The 21,424-nt window shown below is 38.8% G+C and overlaps 1 protein-coding gene across 2 annotated transcripts; it reads left to right on the plus strand.

Moving 5' to 3' along the window:
- The first annotated feature begins 1,828 nt into the window (after positions 1–1,828).
- Msmo1 (methylsterol monooxygenase 1) lies at positions 1,829–16,029 on the plus strand. Of its 2 annotated transcripts, none has more exons than XM_047551491.1 (6): positions 1,829–1,901; positions 6,269–6,554; positions 10,249–10,397; positions 11,821–11,947; positions 13,843–13,997; positions 15,011–16,029. In XM_047551491.1, the coding sequence occupies exons 2-6, from the start codon at positions 6,300–6,302 to the stop codon at positions 15,201–15,203; spliced, it is 879 nt and encodes a 292-aa protein (XP_047407447.1). In that variant the 5' UTR covers positions 1,829–1,901; positions 6,269–6,299; the 3' UTR covers positions 15,204–16,029. The 2 variants fall into 2 exon arrangements, with proteins under 2 accessions (XP_047407447.1, XP_047407446.1); XM_047551490.1 differs by lacking the exon at positions 1,829–1,901 and adding an exon at positions 4,637–4,719.
- The last annotated feature ends 5,395 nt before the right edge of the window (positions 16,030–21,424 follow it).

A 21,424-nucleotide genomic window follows, 5' to 3' on the forward strand; every position in this document is an offset into this window, starting at 1 on the left:
GGCAGAGGGGAAAAACTGGGCTACAGTGCAGTTACACAAACTTGGCCAATAAGTGTGGAGTTCTAAAGCTGGAATGTTCAAGTAAAGCAGTCCTAAACTGGGGTGAAGGATTGGACTTAACATGCTTCCGCATCAATCAGCACTGTACTCAGGCAGCTCACTATGTGCTCCGGCAGAGGTGGTCGGGTGGGGCAGGGAGTGGCTCTTCAGTGCTGAAGAAAGGTCCTGGTTGGGGCACCACAGCATGCACATGATTCACCTTCTGTGGGAATCCTAAAGACAGGGTTTTTGTCTTTGACCAACCAAGGGACAGATCTCATTTCTTTCCCTTTGGTATGATCCCTGCCCTGATAATTTACAAAGAATGTGTGTGCCAAATACATGGAATAGTTAGATGAGTGGGTCCAGGTCACACTGAACCTCTGAAAGACACCTTTCAAGAGGAAACTTCATCAAGAAGATGGTACCTCAGTTGATAGGGAAGGGAAAGGATGGCTGATTATTCCAGGAAGAAGGGCTGGTCTGTTGAAAAGCAAGGAGAGGAACAATAGCATCCTGTCTTAAGAAACTATAGAAAGGGCCTTTACACGATATGCATGTATATTAAAACATTGCATGCTCTACATATTTACAATTTTCATGTCAATTATACCCTAGATGTGGGGGAAAAAAGGGAATTTCACTGGCTCAAATGGTGCCCTTATGCAATTTATTTTTGTGTATTTTTAAATGCACCTTTTCCTTACCTAAAAGCTTAGGTTCTATATTATATGTATCATCACATCTACACACAGGCTTATTACACCACAGTACACAGTGGGAAGAAATGGTATGAAATATGCCTAGAGCTGAAGACAAAGTATGTCAAGCCCCAGCCCACGTCCTCCAGCCATCATTGTCCTGGGAAGGAATCGCAATGCCCATTGCAATGCCCACGAAGGGCGTTCCCAGCTCACTTTCTGGGTTAGTTCAAGGCTTTAACGATCCCATAATTGCCATCTCCCTTGACTTAGAATTATTTTCTAAGCCTTTCAGAGCCTCTGTTTTCTTATGTGCAAAATAGGGATAATGGTCACTACCTCTGGGTTTTGCAGAATTTACATTGCATTTGAAATTTTCTTCCGGTACAGGGATTTATTAAGGGATACCTGGGGCTGGGAAAAAGGTGGAAAAACCAAATCTAGTCACTAGCTGTGACGTACATTATCTAACCACTGATCCTTATTTTGTCATCACTAAAATAACAGTCGTGCTATGTCACCAAGTTATTGTGGGATTTTAAGAAAGGATACATGTTACTTCCTCCAAACAGACGGCGCTCAATAAAATAACAGCTATTGTTGCTGGTCGCCGAGGAAGGCGACACCATCTGTAAACAGAACAGTCAAAACAGTTCAGAAACTCATTTGTACCATTCTTCCCGGGTTTTAAGAACGTAGCCTTCCCGGGACAGTGGCCTGGTACTCTGTTCCCGGCAGCGCTCGCGCAGGATGGGGACCCTCCGGGGCCCCAGTTGCCAAGGCGACGCCAGGCGGCGAGCGGGGCGGAGTTCGTCCCGCCCCCTCACGCTGTCAGGCGCGTCTGCGTTTCCCCGCCTCCAGGCGCACTGCGGCACCAACCACTGGCTGGACGCCCGGGTCTCACTATCCTCACTCCATCCGTGGAGCCAATGGCTGGAACCGCCAGGGATTCGTTGGCTCGAGTCACACGCTGCCGGCAACGGTACTGACCAATCACCGCGCGGAGAAGGCGGGGCTAGAACCCTTGCAGACCAATAACGGCAGGAGGGACCGGCCTCGCTCTCTAGGCTCCACCCCCATCCAGGAGCGTTAGGTTCCCAGGCCGCAGCACCTGGCCGAGTGCGGGTGACGGTGGCCCGCAGTCTACTCGCGAACGTCCAGGTAAGGGGGCCGGGAGAGCGGCTCGTGCGCGAGGACGTGGGAGCCGCCGGGTTCCGACCCGGTGATCGGCGGGATGGAGAGGAGCGGGGTCAGGTCGTGGATTCGCGCGCAGGGCGGGAAGCCGCGCCGGTACCGGTCACCGGTCCCCACCGGAGCAGAGTGCTATGTAATCGCTGTGAACGATTCTCCAGTGAAAGGGGAAGCGGGTGGGTGCTGTTTGATTGGAAAGGAGCAGGTGAACAACAGTGAGATTCCCGAGGGATGGAACAGGGCGGGGACGTGCGTCTTGGCGTTTTGAAGTTTGTAGCCATCGGGAGACCGGGCACGTTAGAAGGTGGTTACAGCACTGAGTTATGAGTGTTGAAACTCACAAAAACACAACTCAGGGGAAATAAGATGTGTTATTTCTGCTTTGTGGCCAGTGGGACTGGGAAGGGCGTCTGAGAGGTTACCGACGGATGCATAGGAGTTGGTCAGGAGGACCTTAGGTCAAGGGAATGCTGTTGCTCTGGGTATAGACCGAAGAAGCTCAGAAATCTGTAGTGCTCAGATATTAGGTGAAGTGTAGGATCGTGAGAACGGGAGAAATGAAGAACGGAGAGGTCCGACCGGGCCTCTTGTGCTTCTCAAAGGGGCTTAGTGTTTATCTGTGGGGAAGCTGCCCCCTTGAACCTTGAGTGTTTTAGCCCTGCTGTTTAGATAGATCCTGGCATTTATCTTAGAGTTTAAAAAGGCCAAAACTGGAGGCAAGGCATCTCCAAAACATAAGGGCATTGGTACAGTCAGGGCTTCATTACGGTAAAGTGCCAAAGGACAGACACTGACTGACAGCTGAACTTGAAGGTTTCTCAGAGAATCAACAATAACTAAATCTCTTTTTTTTCTGAGAAACTAATCAGTCAAGCAGGTTGCCCAAGGATGAGAAGACAGAAAAGTCATTCTTGTAAAATCTTGTTTCCCGTCTCCTCTTTAATTCCTGTTTTTTGCCTTTGTTAGTTGACAGCAAGATATCCCTCTCTTGTTTCCCTCCCTTGTTTTTGGAGGGTAAACTCCAGCATGTTAATTGAACCAAGTGTCTCAACATTGGTAAGAGCTGGAAGACAGTCCAGGCAGCCCAGGTGGGAGAGATTTAGAACTTTCTTTGAGATGATTTAGTAGGTGAAGGTGTGATTCACCCAGTTAGTCATTAAAGGAAGTAGAATATTGGGGAGGAGTTGTGAAGCAGTTACTGAACTTGTGACTGTTGAGTTTGACAGTACCTCTGAACTGTCTTAGGTGGAGATGGCCAGTAGTCTTTTGATAATCAGAACCTGGAGTTGTGGGGAGAGGGTTAGAGTAGAGATGGCAGATAATCAGTATATCTTTTTAAACAGTAAATAGTTTGCCCATGGTAAGCTTGCAATTATTGGGAGTAAGGAAGGTATCACTTGGAAACTTCCAGCTTCAATTCTCAAGACTTTCTTCCTCAAAAACTATACCATACTCATACGAAATCAGGAAGCACTCAACTTCCATTAAGTCTTTTGATCTGTTGCTCCCTCTGCTCAAAACATCTCCTTTATTCCTCACCCCTCCCCGCTTTACTCCTTCTCATGGTCCATATCTCATTTTCGACAGCACCTTTCTTTAGAAACTTACTTGTTCCTCAGTGTCTTTATAGCACTCTGTATTCTCCCCTGTATTGTTGTTATCACATCATTTTAGGATGGTTTGGTTACTTCCTTGCATTTCTGACTAGATTTTATGTTTTGGGAAGTCCAGGATGAGGACAGCAACTAGCTCAGGGACTGCACATAGTAAACACAAATTGAGTATTTGTTAGGGTGAATCCCAAGAACTAGGGAGAATTAAAGAATAGAAATATCACATCTTCCAGTTTGGTTAAGTACAATAAACTGCAAAGAATGCTTGTTAGATTGGCAGTTAGGAGATCCTAATGATTTTAGTTAGAATAAATTCAGTGTAGTAAAGAGAATAGAAACTAACTGGGCAAGGTGGGGCACACCTGTAATCCCAGCTACTCAGGAGGTTAAGGCACGAGGATCCTGAGTTTGACTAAGTTGATATTATTAAGTTGATAATATTATTTTATTTTTGCAGATGATAAAAATTGGCGCTCAGAGAGGTTATGTAACTTTTTCAAGGTCACACTGGTAGTTAAGTGGTGTTGGTTCAGCATTGTTGAGTTTGGCAGTAATTTCAAGAATAATGAAGATTGTAATGATTGTCTTATTTTGCAACTTCAGAGGTCACTGAAGACATTCTTAGTGTAGGTGGATTGCTGAGTGCCAGTGTGTACAGCTCTCCTCTTAGAAAGAGGCCATGAGTTCAAAGAGAGAAATGCAGCAGTGGCCTGGGAGAGGTGATAGAGGTTAGGAAAGCTCTTCTCAAGAAAGTAAGAGTTGGACATGTTTTTAGATTTGAGAGAATGGGCTCAGTGAAGAGGAAGTACAAAGATGAGAATGAGGATGGAAAGTGAATTCAGAGACCTGAAGAAGTTAGCTATGCTTTTTCATATATCCTATGTGGAATGGGATAAGAGGTCAGAGTTCAAAGCATTTGAAGCACTATTAGGAACTTTTCCATGCCTTTAAAAATATATTTTTCTTCTTATTATTTATGTTACTATTTATTATTATTTTTGGACTGGGGATCAAATCCAGGGTGCTTTACCACTGAGTTACAATCCTGGCTCATTTTTCAAATTTTTTATTTTGAGGCAGGGTCTCACTGAGTTGCTGAGAGTCTTGCTATTGCTGAGACTGGCCTCAAACTTGGGATCCTCCTGCCTCAGCCTCCCAAGTCCTTGGGATTTCAGGTGAGTGCCAATGCACTGCCAAAATATTTATTCTTTGAGTGGGTTGTCACAGTTCATAAATTGGGTGCAGCACTGAACATTTTCAGGAGAGTGACATTCTTAATAAGGTTTGTTGTATGTGTTTGTGGTTCTGGGGATTAAATCTAAGGACCTTGCGACAGCTACAGCGTTTTTGTTTTTGTTTTTGTTGTTGTTGTTGTTGTTTTTTTGAGATGATCTAATTTGCCCAGGCTGGCCTTAAATTTGGTCCTCCTGGCTGTAGTCTCCAGGGTAACTGGATTTACATGTGTGTCACAATATCTGGCTGATTCTTTTTCATTGGTAACTTATGAAACTAATATTTGTTATGTACAGTAAGTACAATATGACTGTACAGAAGATACAAAATGGAAAGTGAGATTTTCTTTTTCCATAACACTCCATCCCCTACAGACACACACACACACACACACATTCTTTCTCTTCATGTAATCTTTTTTCATAGATTACCACTCCAAATTGTTCCCCTTGTGCCTTTCTGTACATTTTTTGTTTGAACGTGTACCTCTGTGCACAAACATGAGAGTGCATAGATAAAATGCCCTTTTCACAAAAGCCTAAGTGGAGCTCTTGGCTGTACATATTCTGCAACTTGCTATTGGGGTGAATGTCTTACTTAACTCATCTCTCACTGTTTGACATGTCTTTTTTCCTCTTTGTTCTTTTTATTGGAAGCAATGTTTCCTTCCATCTTAGCATATATGTCTTTTACATTTGAGTGAGCAAATTGCTGAGTCAAAGGATATAGTCATTTTTGGATTGTGATAGATATTGCTGAGTTTTCCTCAGATGATAAACTGGTTTACACCCGCCCCCCATTCTCCCCACACCTTTGTGTGATGATGCCTGCTTCCTCACACCCTTACCAGCTGTGGGTGATGGGCACTGGACACTATTAAGCTTTTAAAGATTGTTACTCAGTCAAAATGTATCTTTATTTGGGGATCCCTGTCTCATTTGAGTCAAGTCAAGTTAAGCTGCTTCTTGTATGTTTAGTGACCATTTGCCTTTATTTTTCTCCTGTGAAAGACCTTTGTCACTTTCTATTTGGTTTTTAGTCTTTGGTTTTTTTTCCCATAATGCTGGGGAGATTTTTAGTCTTGTTCTAAAGTACACTTTGTAACCCTTTGGCATGTATTGGAAATAGTTTTCTAAGTTTGTCATTTGATCTCAGATTTTGGTTATGAGTGTCTTTTTATTCCCCAATCAGAAATATTTAATTTTTATGTAATCATATTTGCCAGGTGTGTGCTTGTGCTAACCCCCCTCCTTCCATCTTATTTGAGACAGGGTCCTGCTAAGTTGCCCAAGCCCGCCTTGAACTTGCAATCCTACTGCCTTAGCCTCCTGAGTAGCTAGGAGCTCAATGCAATAGATTTTTTTTTTTTTTTTAATCACGTTTAGAATTTGAAAAATTGGTATTTGTTTAATAATTATCATTTATATAACAGTGCATTTTACAAATTTTTTTAGAATTTCATTGTTCAGCTTATTTGTTTACTTATTTCAGGATTATAAGGCTGTGTGCAGAGATTTGAAAAATGGCAACAAATGAAAGTGTCGGCATCTTTAGTTCAGCATCACTGGCTGTGGAGTATGTAGATTCACTTTTACCTGAGAATCCTCTGCAAGAACCATTTAAAAATGCTTGGAACTACATGTTGAATAATTATACAAAGTTCCAGATTGCAACGTGGGGATCCCTTATAGTTCATGAAGCCCTTTATTTCTTGTTCTGCTTACCTGGATTTTTATTTCAATTTATACCTTACATGAGAAAGTACAAAATTCAGAAGGTAAGTATGATGGACTAGAATATTACAATTAGTATTGCTGAATATTATTAAGATAAATATAGTTTTGTTTTGAAAAGCTCTAAATCAATACTATCCAGTAGAAATATAGTGAAACCACATATGTAATTAAAATTTTTAATCCATTAAATCTAAATTATCATCTCACCAAGCAATCAAAATAAAAACACGCTTAATGAGATATGTTCCTGTTTCATAAGTCTGAAATTTAGCATGTACTTGCACTTATTTTAGCCCATCTCAATTTGAAGCGTTCAGTAGTCACATTGTTAGTTGATACTGTATTGGGTATCACCGTCTTAGCTCATTATTGATAATATTTCAGGAATTGCTTGTTAAATTGGGCTTTAAGTAGATGGGATATTTATCTAATTTGGGCTTATAACTTTTCCTTTTTAAGCTGGCTGGACAACTAGGAGTGTAGCTCAGTGGTAAAATGTGTACTTAGTATGTGTAAAGCCCTGGGTTTAATTTCCAGAGTTTCTGCGCGTGCACACACACAGCTAGCTAGGAAAGAAGAGTTTGGGAATTTGTTGCTACTATCTTGTAGTTCACCCCAACCTCTGATGTCCCAACAAATCTTAAGTATATATTAATATGCAAAAACCTTGATCAGGGCTATTGGAAGTTTTGTTTCACTCCCTAAATAATCAGATTATGTCAGGTAAGGAGGTGATCCCAGGTGGTAGTGTTCGCTTCAGGGCACTCAATGTCTCTAGGAGCACACCGTGTAGATGGCAAGGTAGCGGGATGTACACAGTGCCTCTTCTCAATTCTAGGCAAAAAGAATAGAGTAAGTTCCACTAATACATGGGTGGTGAAGAATTTGCACAAGTGTAGAGAATGAAAGGATTATCAGTGTTTGGTAAGGCAATGATAGTTTTTAATGCCACTTTCACTGTTCTAAAAGTCACACCTAACTAAAACTCCAGGGCACGTAGTCTTGGTATAAAGTAGACACATGAGAGTGTTCATCATATTAGCTGAGTGCACGCATTTTGTCTCTCTGTTGCTTTATCACCTCTCCTAGTGAATCACTTTTAGCAAGTACTAACATTGGTCCTCTCAGGATACTGCAAGGGGCCCAGGTAAAAGATGAAGGAATTGAAAAGGATGTGACCAAAAGGACCCTAGTAGCCTCTTTGAAGATCACAGAAATTCCAAGGTACTTTTAATAAAAGTGCTTGCTTTGAGAGGCAGAATTTAGTATATATGTCTTAAGGTCTGACGAGTGTGAGGTGATTTTGGCTGCTGGCATGTCATCCATGCATTTATTTGTAGGGCTGATTTGCCACATGGCTGGCCAGCAGAAGCATCCTTTTCCTTCCTTATTGGCCTCTGCAGCTGACTCATTGATTAGAGGAGATAATTTTCCCAAAGTAAAACTTTTTCAGTCCTGGGTATGAGAAGGGCATTAAAATGATATGTGGCAGAAGAAAGAGCAAGCAGTAATCTAGTTGGTTACCACTAGTTCTTTATAGAGACTGGGTAGTCTGGCAGCAAGCCTGTACTCAGCATACCCTCCTTTAATGTTTTTTCATTACTAAAATAGTAATGTCAAATCAGTACAAGTTTTCACAAGATGAAGGGATCTAAAAAGAAACCAAGGGCTATTGCAGTGGTAGGTTATTTGCCTAGCATGTGAAAGACCCTGGGTTCTAACTCTTATACTGCAAAACAACAAAATACATCCCAAAAAGTCAGTGTAGGTTTACACTTTCCTCCCCCTGCCCCCATATAGGTTATTGAACCCAGAGGTACCCACCAAGCTACATTGCCATCCCTCATTATTTATTTTTTGAAACAGGGTCTTGCTCAATTGCTAAGGCTGACCTCAAACTTGTGATCCTCCTGCCTTAGCCTCCTGAGTAGCTGGGATTATAGTGGGTGCCACTGCACCCGGCAGTTTTTACATATTGAAGGCAAGTATTCTGATTAGCATTGAAGTTAGAAGAAGATTGCTAAGTGCTCTATAAATTCTAAGATAGAATATTTAAAAATTATATTATTTAACACATAAAATAAACATTTTTCTTTTTAAAATTGCCCTATCCCCCCAAAATAGAAACTGCTAGTTGGTAATGAAATATTACAAAGGAATAGAGAACTTGACCATTAACACACGTGTTTACTAGTTAGAAGAAATATGGGAATGAAAAAGTGAAGTAGGCCTTGTAGGATCTCTTTCTTTCAAAAAATCATACATTTTAATAATTCTTCAAAAACTTTCCTCAAAGATAAATGTGAAGTCTGTAGTCCTAAAGAAGATATTCTTCCTTGTTAGGGTACAGTTAAGAGATAATCTTCTTGACAAAAATAGAAAAAGTAAGACATTTAAAAATATTGTAAAGTAAAATATAATAAGCTTTGATATTGCACTAGGCATGAATTTTTTGTTAACCATTTTTCTAATTAATATAAACTGAAGAGTATAGCATTATGGGTTTATTTGCTATAATTGATTAAACTTTAGTTTTTATGCCTACTTGGCTTCTCCCCAGTAAATTAGAAACTTCGTTGCCACTCCAAGCCTGAATCTTCAGTTAATTTTGTACTTAATCACAGACAGAAGTTTTGGAGCAATGGGGCCAAATAATACTCAGAGCAAAAATACAATTGTAAAATTACTTTGTGTAATCCCCTCATCTTATTGTTGAGGAAGCAAGCAAACCCAGGTAGTTAATTGGTTAGTGGCAGTCTGGTGTTAGAACACAAGTCTCTGGATTAAATCTTAGATAAAGATTTTTCCTGTTTTTGTCAGGAAGATATCTCTTAAGAATTTCAAAACAACTGGATCAAGAGACCTAGATTTCTGTTAATCCAAATGCTGCTAATAACTCTATAATCTATAGTCCTGCACAAGATGGCTGACCTCTTTGAGACTCTGATGATGAGCAATACTTCCCATATTTTGAATATTGTGGTTCAGTTAAGAGTTTTTCATTGGCACGTTTCTTAATTTTTAAGTATGAATGTTTAAAGCAAAGTGACAACTAATACTTGTTATCATCATCTTTTTATAAAACCAGAAGTACTTTTTCTTATCTACAAGCAGAACTTTAAATTCATAAATTTAGTGTTTTTGATAATGACTTGCTAGTCTTATGAGTTTTTCTCATATTGATCTCACTTTTCTCATCTTTACTTAAATCTGTGAACTTCATCTTTGGGGCACATCTCTGAAGTTCTTCCAACTCAGAGTTGAATATAATTCTGACATTGTATGTGAAGAAAATGTACTTATTTCATTGCATGAATGCTGGCAGATGCTGGGTGCATCAGTTTGCTTCTGATGCTGTGTGTACAGATGCATCAGTTGGGGTCACCTAGGTACAACCCTAGCATAACTTATTTCTTTGAGACTTTTGGCAAAATAAGTGCATGATCTCTTGACAGCAAAGCCTGGAGAATTAATTCCCTCTGCAGTACTTCTTTGGTTTGTTTCAGATCAGTATGACTATTAACAATTTCTTTACCTATTTAAAGTAGTGACAGAAATTGTTAAGAATTTAGAAGGAAGGATCTTGTGATTCCAGAGCCTTAGCTACTATAACATAAAATTCACATAACTAAAATAGAACTAAAGTCTGTCATAAACATTAGGAATTTTCTTCTATTTGTCAAGCTAAGCTAGTGATAACAGACTAATATTAAATATTGTGATTTTTCTCCTTAGGATAAACCAGAAACTTGGGAAAACCAATGGAAATGCTTTAAAGTACTTCTTTTTAATCACTTTTGTATTCAACTGCCTTTGATTTGTGGAACCTATTATTTTACAGAGTATTTCAATATTCCTTATGATTGGGAAAGAATGCCAAGATGGTATGTTCATAAAAATTTGATATTTGTACTCAGTTCTGACTTGCTTTCCAATTAAATTATGCTTACTATTTATCTTTAATTAATGTTTCTTCTAAGTATTGGAAGTAAATAAGTATTAGAAAAGTAAACTGTTGCAGAAGTAAAGTGTTCCCATGTTTTCTATATTTTAGTGTAATATTTTATTGAAAGATAAGTTTTGGACATCACAAGTTTCTGTAACATCCTTTATTTAATTGTGTATTGGTATACATACTTATTTGTGTATAGATACATATGCTTGTCCTAAGAAATAGCACATACATGTTAAGTATGAAAATGAGAGATGGGAGAATAGTTTGTGGTTATAAAATCGTGTCCATAGTCCACATAGCCACTCACACATATATAATCTAAGTTTATATGTGCTCAGATAATATTTAAATTCATCTGTCTGTACCTGACATAACTGAGTACAGGTATACCAATATATATACAGTCACCCCTCCATACCCAGGGGTTCCTCATTCCTGTTCTCAGCCAGCTGCAGATGCAAAATATATTTTTAAAGAATAATATTACATCTTTACTGAATATGTACATTTTTTCTTGTCATTATTCACTGAACAATATAGCATAACAATTATTTACATTGTATTAGTATTGTAAGCAATCCAGAGACAATTTAAATACCAGAGGATATGCATATACATATACTACATACAAATACTGTATCATTTTATATAACTGGATTGAGTATCTGTGGATTTTGGTATCTATGGAGTATACTGGACCCAGTCCCCTGAAGATACTGAGGGATGATTGTATACTTTTTATACATTAATGGATACTCAGCATATAAAAGAAATCCTAAGTATTATGTATGTGTATTATAAATTATTTTTTGCCATTTCATTTAAATTATGTTCTCTGGTAGAAAAGGTAGCTTACTATTATTAATCTGAGTTTTTAGTTTTTTTTTTTTTGAAATGGAGTCTTAAACTCAGAATCATCCTTCCTCAGCCTCAGAAGTTACTGGGATTGCAGGTGCACACCATCCAGGGACGCTTTACTACTGAACTACATCCCCAGCCCTTTTAATTTCTTATTTTGAAACAGGGTCTAAATTTCACAGGGTCTTGTTAAGCTGCTGAGGCTGGCTTTGTACTTGGGATCCTCCTACCTCAGCCTCTCAAGTTATTAGGATTACAGGTGTGCACCACTGTGCCTGACTAGTGGCCTTTCTCTTGAACTTTATTTCAGTTTATATCATACAGCCATATCTAGCAGTTTTGAGAATTTGTAGATTAATATGTATACAATTATTGCAAACTGGTAGCTGGGTATTTTGTTTTTTTAATAATGTCTCAAGTAGTGATTCCAAGTAAAAGTCTGGGTTGTTTGAATTGTTTCATATTCATAATATTACAATATTTTCATTCCAAAGGTGTATGCTTTTGGCACGATGCTTTGGCTGTGCAGTCATCGAGGATACCTGGCACTATTTCCTGCATAGACTCTTACACCATAAAAGAATATATAAATATATTCATAAAATTCATCATGAATTTCAGGTATGTTAGAATCATATTTAATGCTTTTTAAAGGCAAAATGGCTACTTTTATTGCCTGAGCATTTAAAAAACTTGTCATTGATGTTTTATTTCTTTTTCTTTTGGCTTGATTAGTAAGAACATAGCTCATACACACAAGTATTTTTAAAAATTTGTTTTCAGTTTCTTAATTTCGTGATAAATTGAGAGCTTAAGGAAAAATGTTATGTGAAAAAGTTTGGATTTTCATCTCAGTCCCAGGATGCTGTATTGACACAAATAGATACCTAGTTGTTTGATAATGGCTATAGTAATATTAGGGTCATTTACATGAGACCCCCCAAACAATAAACCTTTAGTGTTTAAACTTCTAAACAATTATTGACTTAGTTTTCATATAATTTTATCGCATAGCTGATTCCAACAGAAACAATAAAAAAAAAAATCCGAACTGCTTTGCAATAACTTTGTTTATTTAGATTAAAGTGGTCTCTCCTCATCCATAGGGTGCATTCCAGGAGCCCCAGTGGATACCGCAGATGGGATACTATACTAAGTACTGAAATAGTTACTAAGTGACTAATCTTCAGGATATGCACACATAGACAAATGTATGGGATGCATGGGACAAAGGGATGATTCAAGTCCCAGAAGGGATGAACCAACATTTTGTTATGCTATACTACTCAGAATGGTGCACAATTGAAGAACTTTTGAATTGTTCATTTCTGAAATTTTTCATTTCATGTTTTTGAAAGTGGTTGACCTGGGACAACTGAAACCTTGGAAAACCATGGTTAAGGAGGGACTCTTGTACGTGGTGTACTAAATCAGGCATCTTTTTCTTGGCAAAACAAATACAAATTCATAAATAAAAACTTAGAGGCCAGTTGGATTGGTACACACCTGTAATCCCACCTACTTGAAGGCTGAGGTAGGAGGATCACAATTTTGAGGCCAGTTTCAGCAACTCAGCAAGTCCCTGTTTCAAAAAATAAAAAGGGTTGGGGTGTAGTTCTGTGGTAGAATACCACTGGGTTCAATCCCTACTATGAAAACAAAAACAAGTCAGTTGTTCAATGCTATTATCTTAAACCATTAAAGACAGTTTTAAAGATTTTTATGTCGTAGACCTTTCCATAGGTAGGAACAAAAATATACTTATTGTTGAGAACTACCATTATTTATATTTGTTGACTAGATGTCATTATTATACATAGAAACAGTGTAATTTTATAAAACTATGAATAAATAGAATAAATGTGTTTATTTGGGTTTGCTAAGGGACTGAAGTCAATTATACACACACACACACACACACATGCATGCAGAGAGATTTATTTTAAGGAATTGGCTCATGGGATTTTTGGTCCCTGGCAAGTCTGAAATCTTGGCAGGGCAGGCTGGAAGGCTGGAAATTAAGGTAAGAATTGATGTTGTTGGGCTGGGGTTGTAGCTCAGTGGTAGAGCGCTTGCCTAATGTGTGTGAGTCACTGGGTTTGATTCTCAGCACCATGTATAAATAAGTAAAATAAAGGTCCATTAACAACTTAAAAAAAAAAAAAAAAAAGATGTTGCAATTTTGGGTTCAAATTCCACAGAGCAACAAGCTGGAAACACAAACAGGGTTTCTGTATTGCTCGCCTGAGAATTCCTTCTTCCCCAGGAAACCTCAGCCTTAGCTCCTGAGGCTTTCAGCTGATTGGTTGAAGCCTGTCTTCATTATAGAGAATAATCTTTACTTAAAGTCTATTGATTTTAATATTAACTACATATAAAAAATACCTTCATAGCAAAATCTTCACAGCAAAAATTAAGTAGCGTTGGACCACACATTAAGCATTCTAGCCTAGGTAAGTTGACATGTGAAATTGTCCATCACAATATCTTAATGAATTCTTGCACTGTTTGTTTAGGCTCCATTTGGAATGGAAGCTGAATATGCACATCCTTTGGAAACCATAATTCTTGGAACTGGATTTTTTATTGGAATCATGCTTTTGTGTGATCATGTGATTCTTCTTTGGGCTTGGGTGACCATTCGCTTGATAGAAACTATTGATGTCCATAGGTGAGTTGTGGTTTCTTTGGGCAGAAGATGTTATTAAATTTATTTATTTTCACAGTAATGAAGATGGCGGACTAGAGGGTGATAAGATTATCACAGTGATAAGATTATCTGTATTTCTGAGTAGACTAATAGGAGTTGATCTGTTGCATGTTACTAATTTTAAGAAAATAAGAACATATCATTGGATAAAAGTTAAAGTAATATGTTTTTGTATCCCAGTTTGTTAACCATTTTTATAGTGTTAGTGTGTTATTTGGGCAAATCAATATTCCACACCATCAATTTCTATATCCTTCTGTAATAAACCTAAATCTAACTCTTGATTTGAATAAGTATATTGAGACCTTTACCTTTCACTGAATAAAGCTATTTCTAGCCTCTGCTCCCCAGCACTTGTAAAAGCACAAGATGACAGTCCTGCTTGTAGTATGGACATATTTAGATGCTTCCTTTCTGAGGATTGGAAGGCATGTTGTGGTAAATTTTTCATGTAGAATGTCATTTTAAATGCTTAATATCCTAATTTTTCATTATTTCAAAATAGTGTTCATTGCATTTTGACGTGGGACTTCCAGTTATAACTGGGGAATGCAGAATATCAAATTCTGAGAATTGTTTTTGAATGACTTAGTGGCAAAAATAAGACCTAGGCAGAGAATATCTTTCAGCTGAAAAATTATTACTGATGTCCCTTTCATTCCACAGTCATTCCTGTCTCCTTTTTTTAAATGGTGCTGAGGATAGAAGCCAAAGGCCTTGTACATGCTAGAAAGTACATACCAATGAACAACATCCCCAGCCCTGAAGCTTTTTGCTTTTTTAATTTTTTCAAATTTCCTTAAGTGGTTTCTAAACCATGCATCTTTTTTCTGTTCATTTTTTGCCTTTGCAAACATGTCACAAATTAAGTGACTTAGGCAAAGTGGAATGTTACTTGACATTCATGACTCGATGAAAATGTCAGTTCTTTGAGGTGTATTTTTTCATTAACAGTCTTTATCATTTTATTTCAGTGGTTATGACATTCCTCTGAACCCTTTAAACCTCATCCCTTTCTATGCTGGTTCTCGGCATCATGATTTCCACCACATGAACTTCGTTGGAAATTATGCTTCAACATTTACATGGTGGGATAGGATTTTTGGAACAGACTCTCAATTTCATGCCTACTATGAAAAGAAAAAGATGGGGAAAAAGACTGAATAAATATCTCTTGTACACATCCCTGAAGATTCACCTTTTCCTGAATTGAAACTGGTAGCTAACATTGCTTCTGGGGAGCAGAAATAAGCAAGTGTCTTGGCTGCTAAATGATAAAACAACATTAACAACCTTTAATTATCTTCCTGGTGGGAACTTTTTGTATTTTACATACAACTTCTGTATATGTAGGAATAAATAATTATATATTTAAGAACCATTTTCATGAGGAAGTTTTAAGGGCCATGTTGTTAACCCTACAAAAAGTTTTTAAGTAAAGGAAGAAATATTACTCTATGTCTTTTTCCCTGATAATACCAGAGGCCTGAAGTTGACATGGGTCTTTAGGTCTTTTAGGTATATACTTATCAAATTAGAAAATTTTTGATAATGGTCCTGGCCTTATATTTGACTTAAAACATTTATTATAGATTTTTGCCTAAAATTGAAATATCATGAATTGAACCACATCAACTGATAACAGTGAGTGACTGAGTCTGCCAAATCAGAAATAGCCAACATCAGGATCATCTACTTTTATCTGGAACTGGCCAGTTTGGGATGTTTCCTTCTTTGAAGAGTCTTTATTGATTGTATTTCGGTATTATTAGCATCTATAAATAGTGTTTCAGACTTCAGATATTAGTGGAATATTTTGGTCTAAAGTTTTTACAAAACTTGAATTTTTAAAAAATATTGAGCTTTATTTCTCCTATTTACCCTTTCATTTTTGTTTATCAAGTTTTCTTTAAGAATGTGTCTTGAAATTTTGTGAACTGACTGCTGTATTTGCACTTTGAGCTATTGAAAATAAATGTGATTTTTGTCTGATTGTCTGGTTTCCAGTTTTGAACCTTAACTGTCAACTTATTATTATAAGGGAAAGTACAGAAGTCATTAAATTATTGTTTTATAATAAAAGGAATAGTTCTATTTTCTGAAGTGCTTCACTTACTGTTTCCTGCCAGTTTCAATGTGTGTTTATCAGGATTATCTATTGTGGGAAATTCCATTGACCTAGTAAAGTAGCAGATAATGAAGTCTGCTCTGCTTAGAAAATGCATGTTGTTTTGTGCAGGTGAACAAATAAAGCTAGACTTTCTAGGACTGATAGAATCTAGAATCTTAGATTCCAGATTCTCATGTATCAAATGAAGAGTTGTTAATTCTTAGTATATGACGGCAGTTATCGTTAGTATTTTTTGAACTATGTAGTCATTTTCTAGGCCATGCGATATAATTTGTACATGGTTCACATACCCCTCTACCTGTGTGTGCGTGCACGCAAATTTGTGAACTCTTGATTCTCAAATAGCAGTTTTGGAGCTGCATTTAAATTGGTGCTGTTTTAAGATTTTTAAAACCTGCCTCCCCCCACCCCCCAATTATAAATGCAGCACACAGATGTCTGAATTAGCTAGCAATAAGCGGTGACTCCTTTTCAGGATTCGGGGAGAGAGTGACCCCTACTGCTAGAAATGATGCTTAACATTTTTTAACAACTTGGTGCTCTCCAATTCACATTTTCTTTGTTGCTGGGGATTGAACGCAAGCCGTGTGCCGGCCAAGCAAGCACACTACCACTGAGCTCCATCCCCAGCCCATTCTTCATAGTAGTTAGTGCTTCTCAAGCACTTCTATATACCCTGAATTGTTGTATGGGCTTTTAATGCATGTTCTCATTTAATCTCTTAGGTGCCATTTTCTCTAAGAGATAAGAGAATTGACTGAGAATTCATAGGTCTTCATAGACCATAGAAACTGCACTTGTGGCTACTATGTTCACTGCAGAGTTGTCTGAAAATATCAGGATACTTTTTAAGAAGAGTGTTATTCCAAAAAAGGAAGAAAGTTACTGGCAGTAGCCAGTCAGGAAGTGCTAAGACTCATATTCAAGCATGCTATTGCAAAAATAGACTTCGAGATAATTGAATAGCCAAACCTTTTGAAATTACCTTAAGTAAGTCTCTGGTACTTCACAATGGGACAAAATATAAACATGAAGATTAGAAGGCAAAAACGCGTTAGCATTGATTCTACTCTAAAAAATGAGATAAATTTGTTGCTCGGATTATCTTAGACTTTATTAAAGTAACAGTTTTTAATTTTACAGTTAATATTGTGATTAAAAACAAGTAGTAGGCCAGGCACAGTGACGCATGTCTGTAATCCCAGCGGCTCTGGAGACTGAGGCAGGAGGATTGCAAGTTCAAAGTCAATCACAGCAATTCCAAAGCATTAAGCAACTCAGTAAGACCCTGTCTCTAAATAAAATACAAAATAGGGCTGAGGATGTGGCTCAGTGGTCAAGTGGCCCTGAATTCAATCGCCGGTACCCCACCCCAAAAAACAAATAGTAGGTTATGTTCATGTATATGTAGAAGAGTAAAATACTAGCTAATTATTTAGACCTTTGGACAAGACAAGGCCTGTGATAATAAGAGTCTGTTAGCTCAACTCCCAAATGATTGGGAGCTGGCCTGGAACTTGGGATCCTCCTCTCTCAGTGGGATATAGGCTAAAACCTCTTGTTAATATCACAGGCTGGAGGAACCTAGGACTTTTAAATGCCATATTCACATTCTCAAACTCGACAGCTGGGTAAGATAGCACCTGTGTTCTTCATGAAGAATGATCCCCTCTCGTCTCTGAAGGTTTAGTTTCTGATTTGTTCTTCCAAAAGAGGATTTTCAGCTAATATTCAGAAAAATGACATGCCCTTGGGCTAATGAATGCTCTCTGGCAGGTGACTGTCAAATGCTGTCATTCTTAGGTCGAATCCCTAGAGGGCCTTCCAGTGTCTAGGGTGTATGCTTAGAGCACTGTTGAGATCTGAAAGTTGGATGGAAGAGTGTGAGAGGCTACGAGCTGATATATGAAATAGCACCTTCTAACCCTTAAGAAAATAAGCAGTTTGTCTCATGGGGCCACACGATAACCATGCCTGTGCTTGCAGCAGACTGCAACCTACACTGTAGGGACAATGCCAGGAGACGAGGCTGCTCATGCTGTGACAGCAGGCCTTGCTCCTCTGTTGCTGATAATAGATCCACTTCCCAAAGCCCTTCCCCTCTACCCCAACCTGTCTCCTCATCTGTGGAATGAGACTAGCACTCTCCAGGGAGGTTGAGAAATAAGGAAGACGCTTCACATGAGTGTGTGATGTAATAAATGATAGCTGTTACTTTAAATCTTTAAATTCCCTTTAAGGAGCTGGCGAAAGGCTCACCCCACCACCACAGCCTTTTTTTTTTTTTTTTTCTTATTGAGGTCTTATTTCTACTTCAGATGACTGAAATCTCCCACTCGAGTTCCGAGTTCCTTGATACTCGCCTCCACTGCTCCTGGGCACGCACCACCTTGTATTGTTACCTTTAGCCAAAGATTTCTCTTCTGCACTTTGTACTTTCATCCTTGGGTACCTTTGCTCAGGCTTATTCCTCACTAGCTAATGAGGTTATTAACGTGGCCAAAGGTAGTAAGTGGCAAAGCTGGGATTTCCCACTCAGAGTCATCTCCCTTCTGCCCTCTGTACACCTGGCATAGTGCTTTGTGCATGCAAGGTAGGCGTTCAATAAATGTCTGTGATCAAAACTAAGAGAACATCATAATAGCTAACTTATTGTCAGGGTGGCATTTAAGCTGCCAGATTAATAATTAATTCAGAAAGTTTTAAGTGGTAACAGAAGATAAGGGAGGGAGGGAAAGGGTTCCCTTTCTCTCCCTCCCTCCCTCTCTTCCTTCCCTTTCTTTCTTCCTTTCTTTCTTCCTCCCTTCCTTTCTTCCTCCCTTTCTTCCTCCCTCCCTTTCTTCCTTCCTCCCTCCCTCCCTCCTTTTCTTCCTTCCTTCCTTCCTCCCTCCCTCTCTCTCTCTTTCTTTCTTTCTTTTCTTTCTTTCTCTTTTCTCTCTTTCTTTCTTTCTTCTTCTCAGTACTTGAGTACCAGAGATTGAACCCAGGGGCACTCTACTCCTGAGTTATGTACCCAGCCCTTTTTAACTTGGGATCCTCCTGCCTCAGCCTCCCAAGTCACTGGGATTAAAAGCATGGGTCACCATTCCCTGCAACAAGGGGATTCCTGAAGTACATGCCAACCTAGAGCCAGGCCTGAATGCTACCTGACTCGGTTATAAGTCTGGCTCATTCTAGGGCTTTGGCATCTTAAAGTTTGATTTCATTGGTTCAGGTCCTTATGAAATATGCAGTTTGATATGTTCTTTGAGGAAACAAATTATATATTAGAAAGCCCTTGTGTCCATTTAGCATAACAAAAGACTCTGTCTACTCAATGAAGAAAATTTATAACTGTTGAGTCTTTTGGAAGGTTTGGATCAGTGTTGTATTCCATGAAGTTTCTCTGAGCTTTCTTTTGCTATGAAATAATCCATCTGGTAATACGAAGTACCATGATGGCATAAAGGAAGGAATTAATATCTACTCAGGAGTAGATGATACACTGTTCGTATATCAGAGCGGGATCTGAACTACTTGGTTATTACTCTACCTCAGGAAAACAATCTTCAAATTGGAAAAGGAAACAAGTGGCTCTGTGAGGAGGGAACTGAATTCCCATATGGAGGAGGAAATGTTTAACAAAGTGCCCAAGGCCTTTAAGTGAGCTTTGAAGTCTCTGGGTTCAGAAGAATTACAATTTTGACGAGGAAAAGAATTAGCAAATGTGACTGTGAAACCATTTTAGGTGACCAGACAGCCTCTACAGGGTCGGAGAAGGGAACTGGGACCTAAGGTTTTGTAAGAGTATTGAGCAGAGATTGGGAATGCTGGTATTCAGTATTTCACAATAACATGGTATTGGATTTTTATCTGAAGTACATCACACAAACAGAAGAAAATCACACAGCTCCATGGTGATCACATCTGTTTCATCTCTACTCTGATCAGGGTTTGACTACCTCCTTTATCACTTTTCTACTTTTGGCCAGAAGTATATTTAAGATTCTTAGCTTGCTGGACAACTGAATCCAAATTCTCTTGACCAGAGAGGGTGTCTGGTGTTTTGACTTGAAGGTTTCCCTGTAGTCTTGTCCTGTTAGACATGTTGCTGACTTGGATAAGGCCACTTCTGGCACACTTGTCAAATTGGTGACTGAGGTGGAGGGGAAGGAAGCTAGCCCTTCCTTTTGCCTGACAGAATATAGACCCTCAGTAACCATTTGCCTCGACTTGAAGTTCAGCTGCACAGATGGGGGAAGTTATGGACCAGGATCAATAGCAATATAAACCTGAAAGCCTTGTGATTTTAGCAGACTGCGAGTTAGCTCCATGCTCACCCCAACATTTTAAGATGATCTTAAACTGAATTGCTAGAAGGAAGTCTAAATTACAGAGAAGCAACGCTCTTTTTACTCTGCTTCGATTGACCCTATGTGGACATGGATGAACATCTCATGTTCAGTGCATTCTATCTTGACTAACATTCAAAAGAAGAAAAGTCAAAGATAGTTGATGGTTTAGCAATAATGCCACAAAAGAACTGAAGGAAACAGAAGGAAGTCTACAGCAGCTGTCTCAAGTACAGTACTCATTAATCCAGTAATTATTAACCCTGGTGGTCACTGGCATATCTGACAGCCACATTAGGGAACATTCCCATTATTGCAGAAAGTTACATCACACAGAACTGGATAGAGAAAACAGGCCTAATTAGAAATATCTAAAGTGCCTTTATTACAGTTTGAATGTGAGGTGTCCCCCAAAAGTTCACATGTGAGACAATGCAAGAACATTCACAGGTGAAATGATTGGGTTATGAGATCCTTAACCGAATCAGTGAATTAATCCTCTCATGGGGATTAAGTGAGCCGTAACTAAAGGCGGGTAGGGTGTGGTTGGAGGAGGTGGGTCCCTGGGGAGGTGTGGCTTTGGGGTATATATTTTGTATCTGGCTGAGTGTAGTCTCTCTCTCTCTGCTTTCTGATCATCACGTGAGCTACTTTCCTCCACTATTTTCTTCTGGCATGATGTTCTGCCTCATTCAAGCCCGGAGTAATGGAGCTGGCTGTCTATGGACTGAGTCCTCTGAAACTGTGAGCCTCCAAATAAACTTTTCCTCTTCTATGTTGTTCTTGTCAGGTCTTCTAGTCAGCAGCGAAAAGCTGACTAAAATAGCCTTCAAATATCTGAATGGTGTGTAAAAGAGGTGAGGTGGGTATCCTTTCTTCCTTCCTTCCTTCCTTTCTTCCTTCCTTCCTTCCTTCCTTCCTTCCTT

Source organism: Sciurus carolinensis, chromosome 4 (genome assembly GCF_902686445.1).
Source record: "Sciurus carolinensis chromosome 4, mSciCar1.2, whole genome shotgun sequence".
NCBI classification, from domain to species: Eukaryota; Metazoa; Chordata; class Mammalia; order Rodentia; family Sciuridae; genus Sciurus; species Sciurus carolinensis.

Coding starts and splice junctions, on each gene's coding strand:
- Msmo1 (XM_047551491.1), top strand. CDS start 6,300: ATGGCAACAAATGAAAGTGTCGGCATCTTTAGTTCAGCATCACTGGCT. Junction 10,398..11,820: donor TGGGAAAGAATGCCAAGATG/GTATGTTCATAA, acceptor TTCATTCCAAAG/GTGTATGCTTTTGGCACGAT. Junction 13,998..15,010: donor GAAACTATTGATGTCCATAG/GTGAGTTGTGGT, acceptor ATTTTATTTCAG/TGGTTATGACATTCCTCTGA.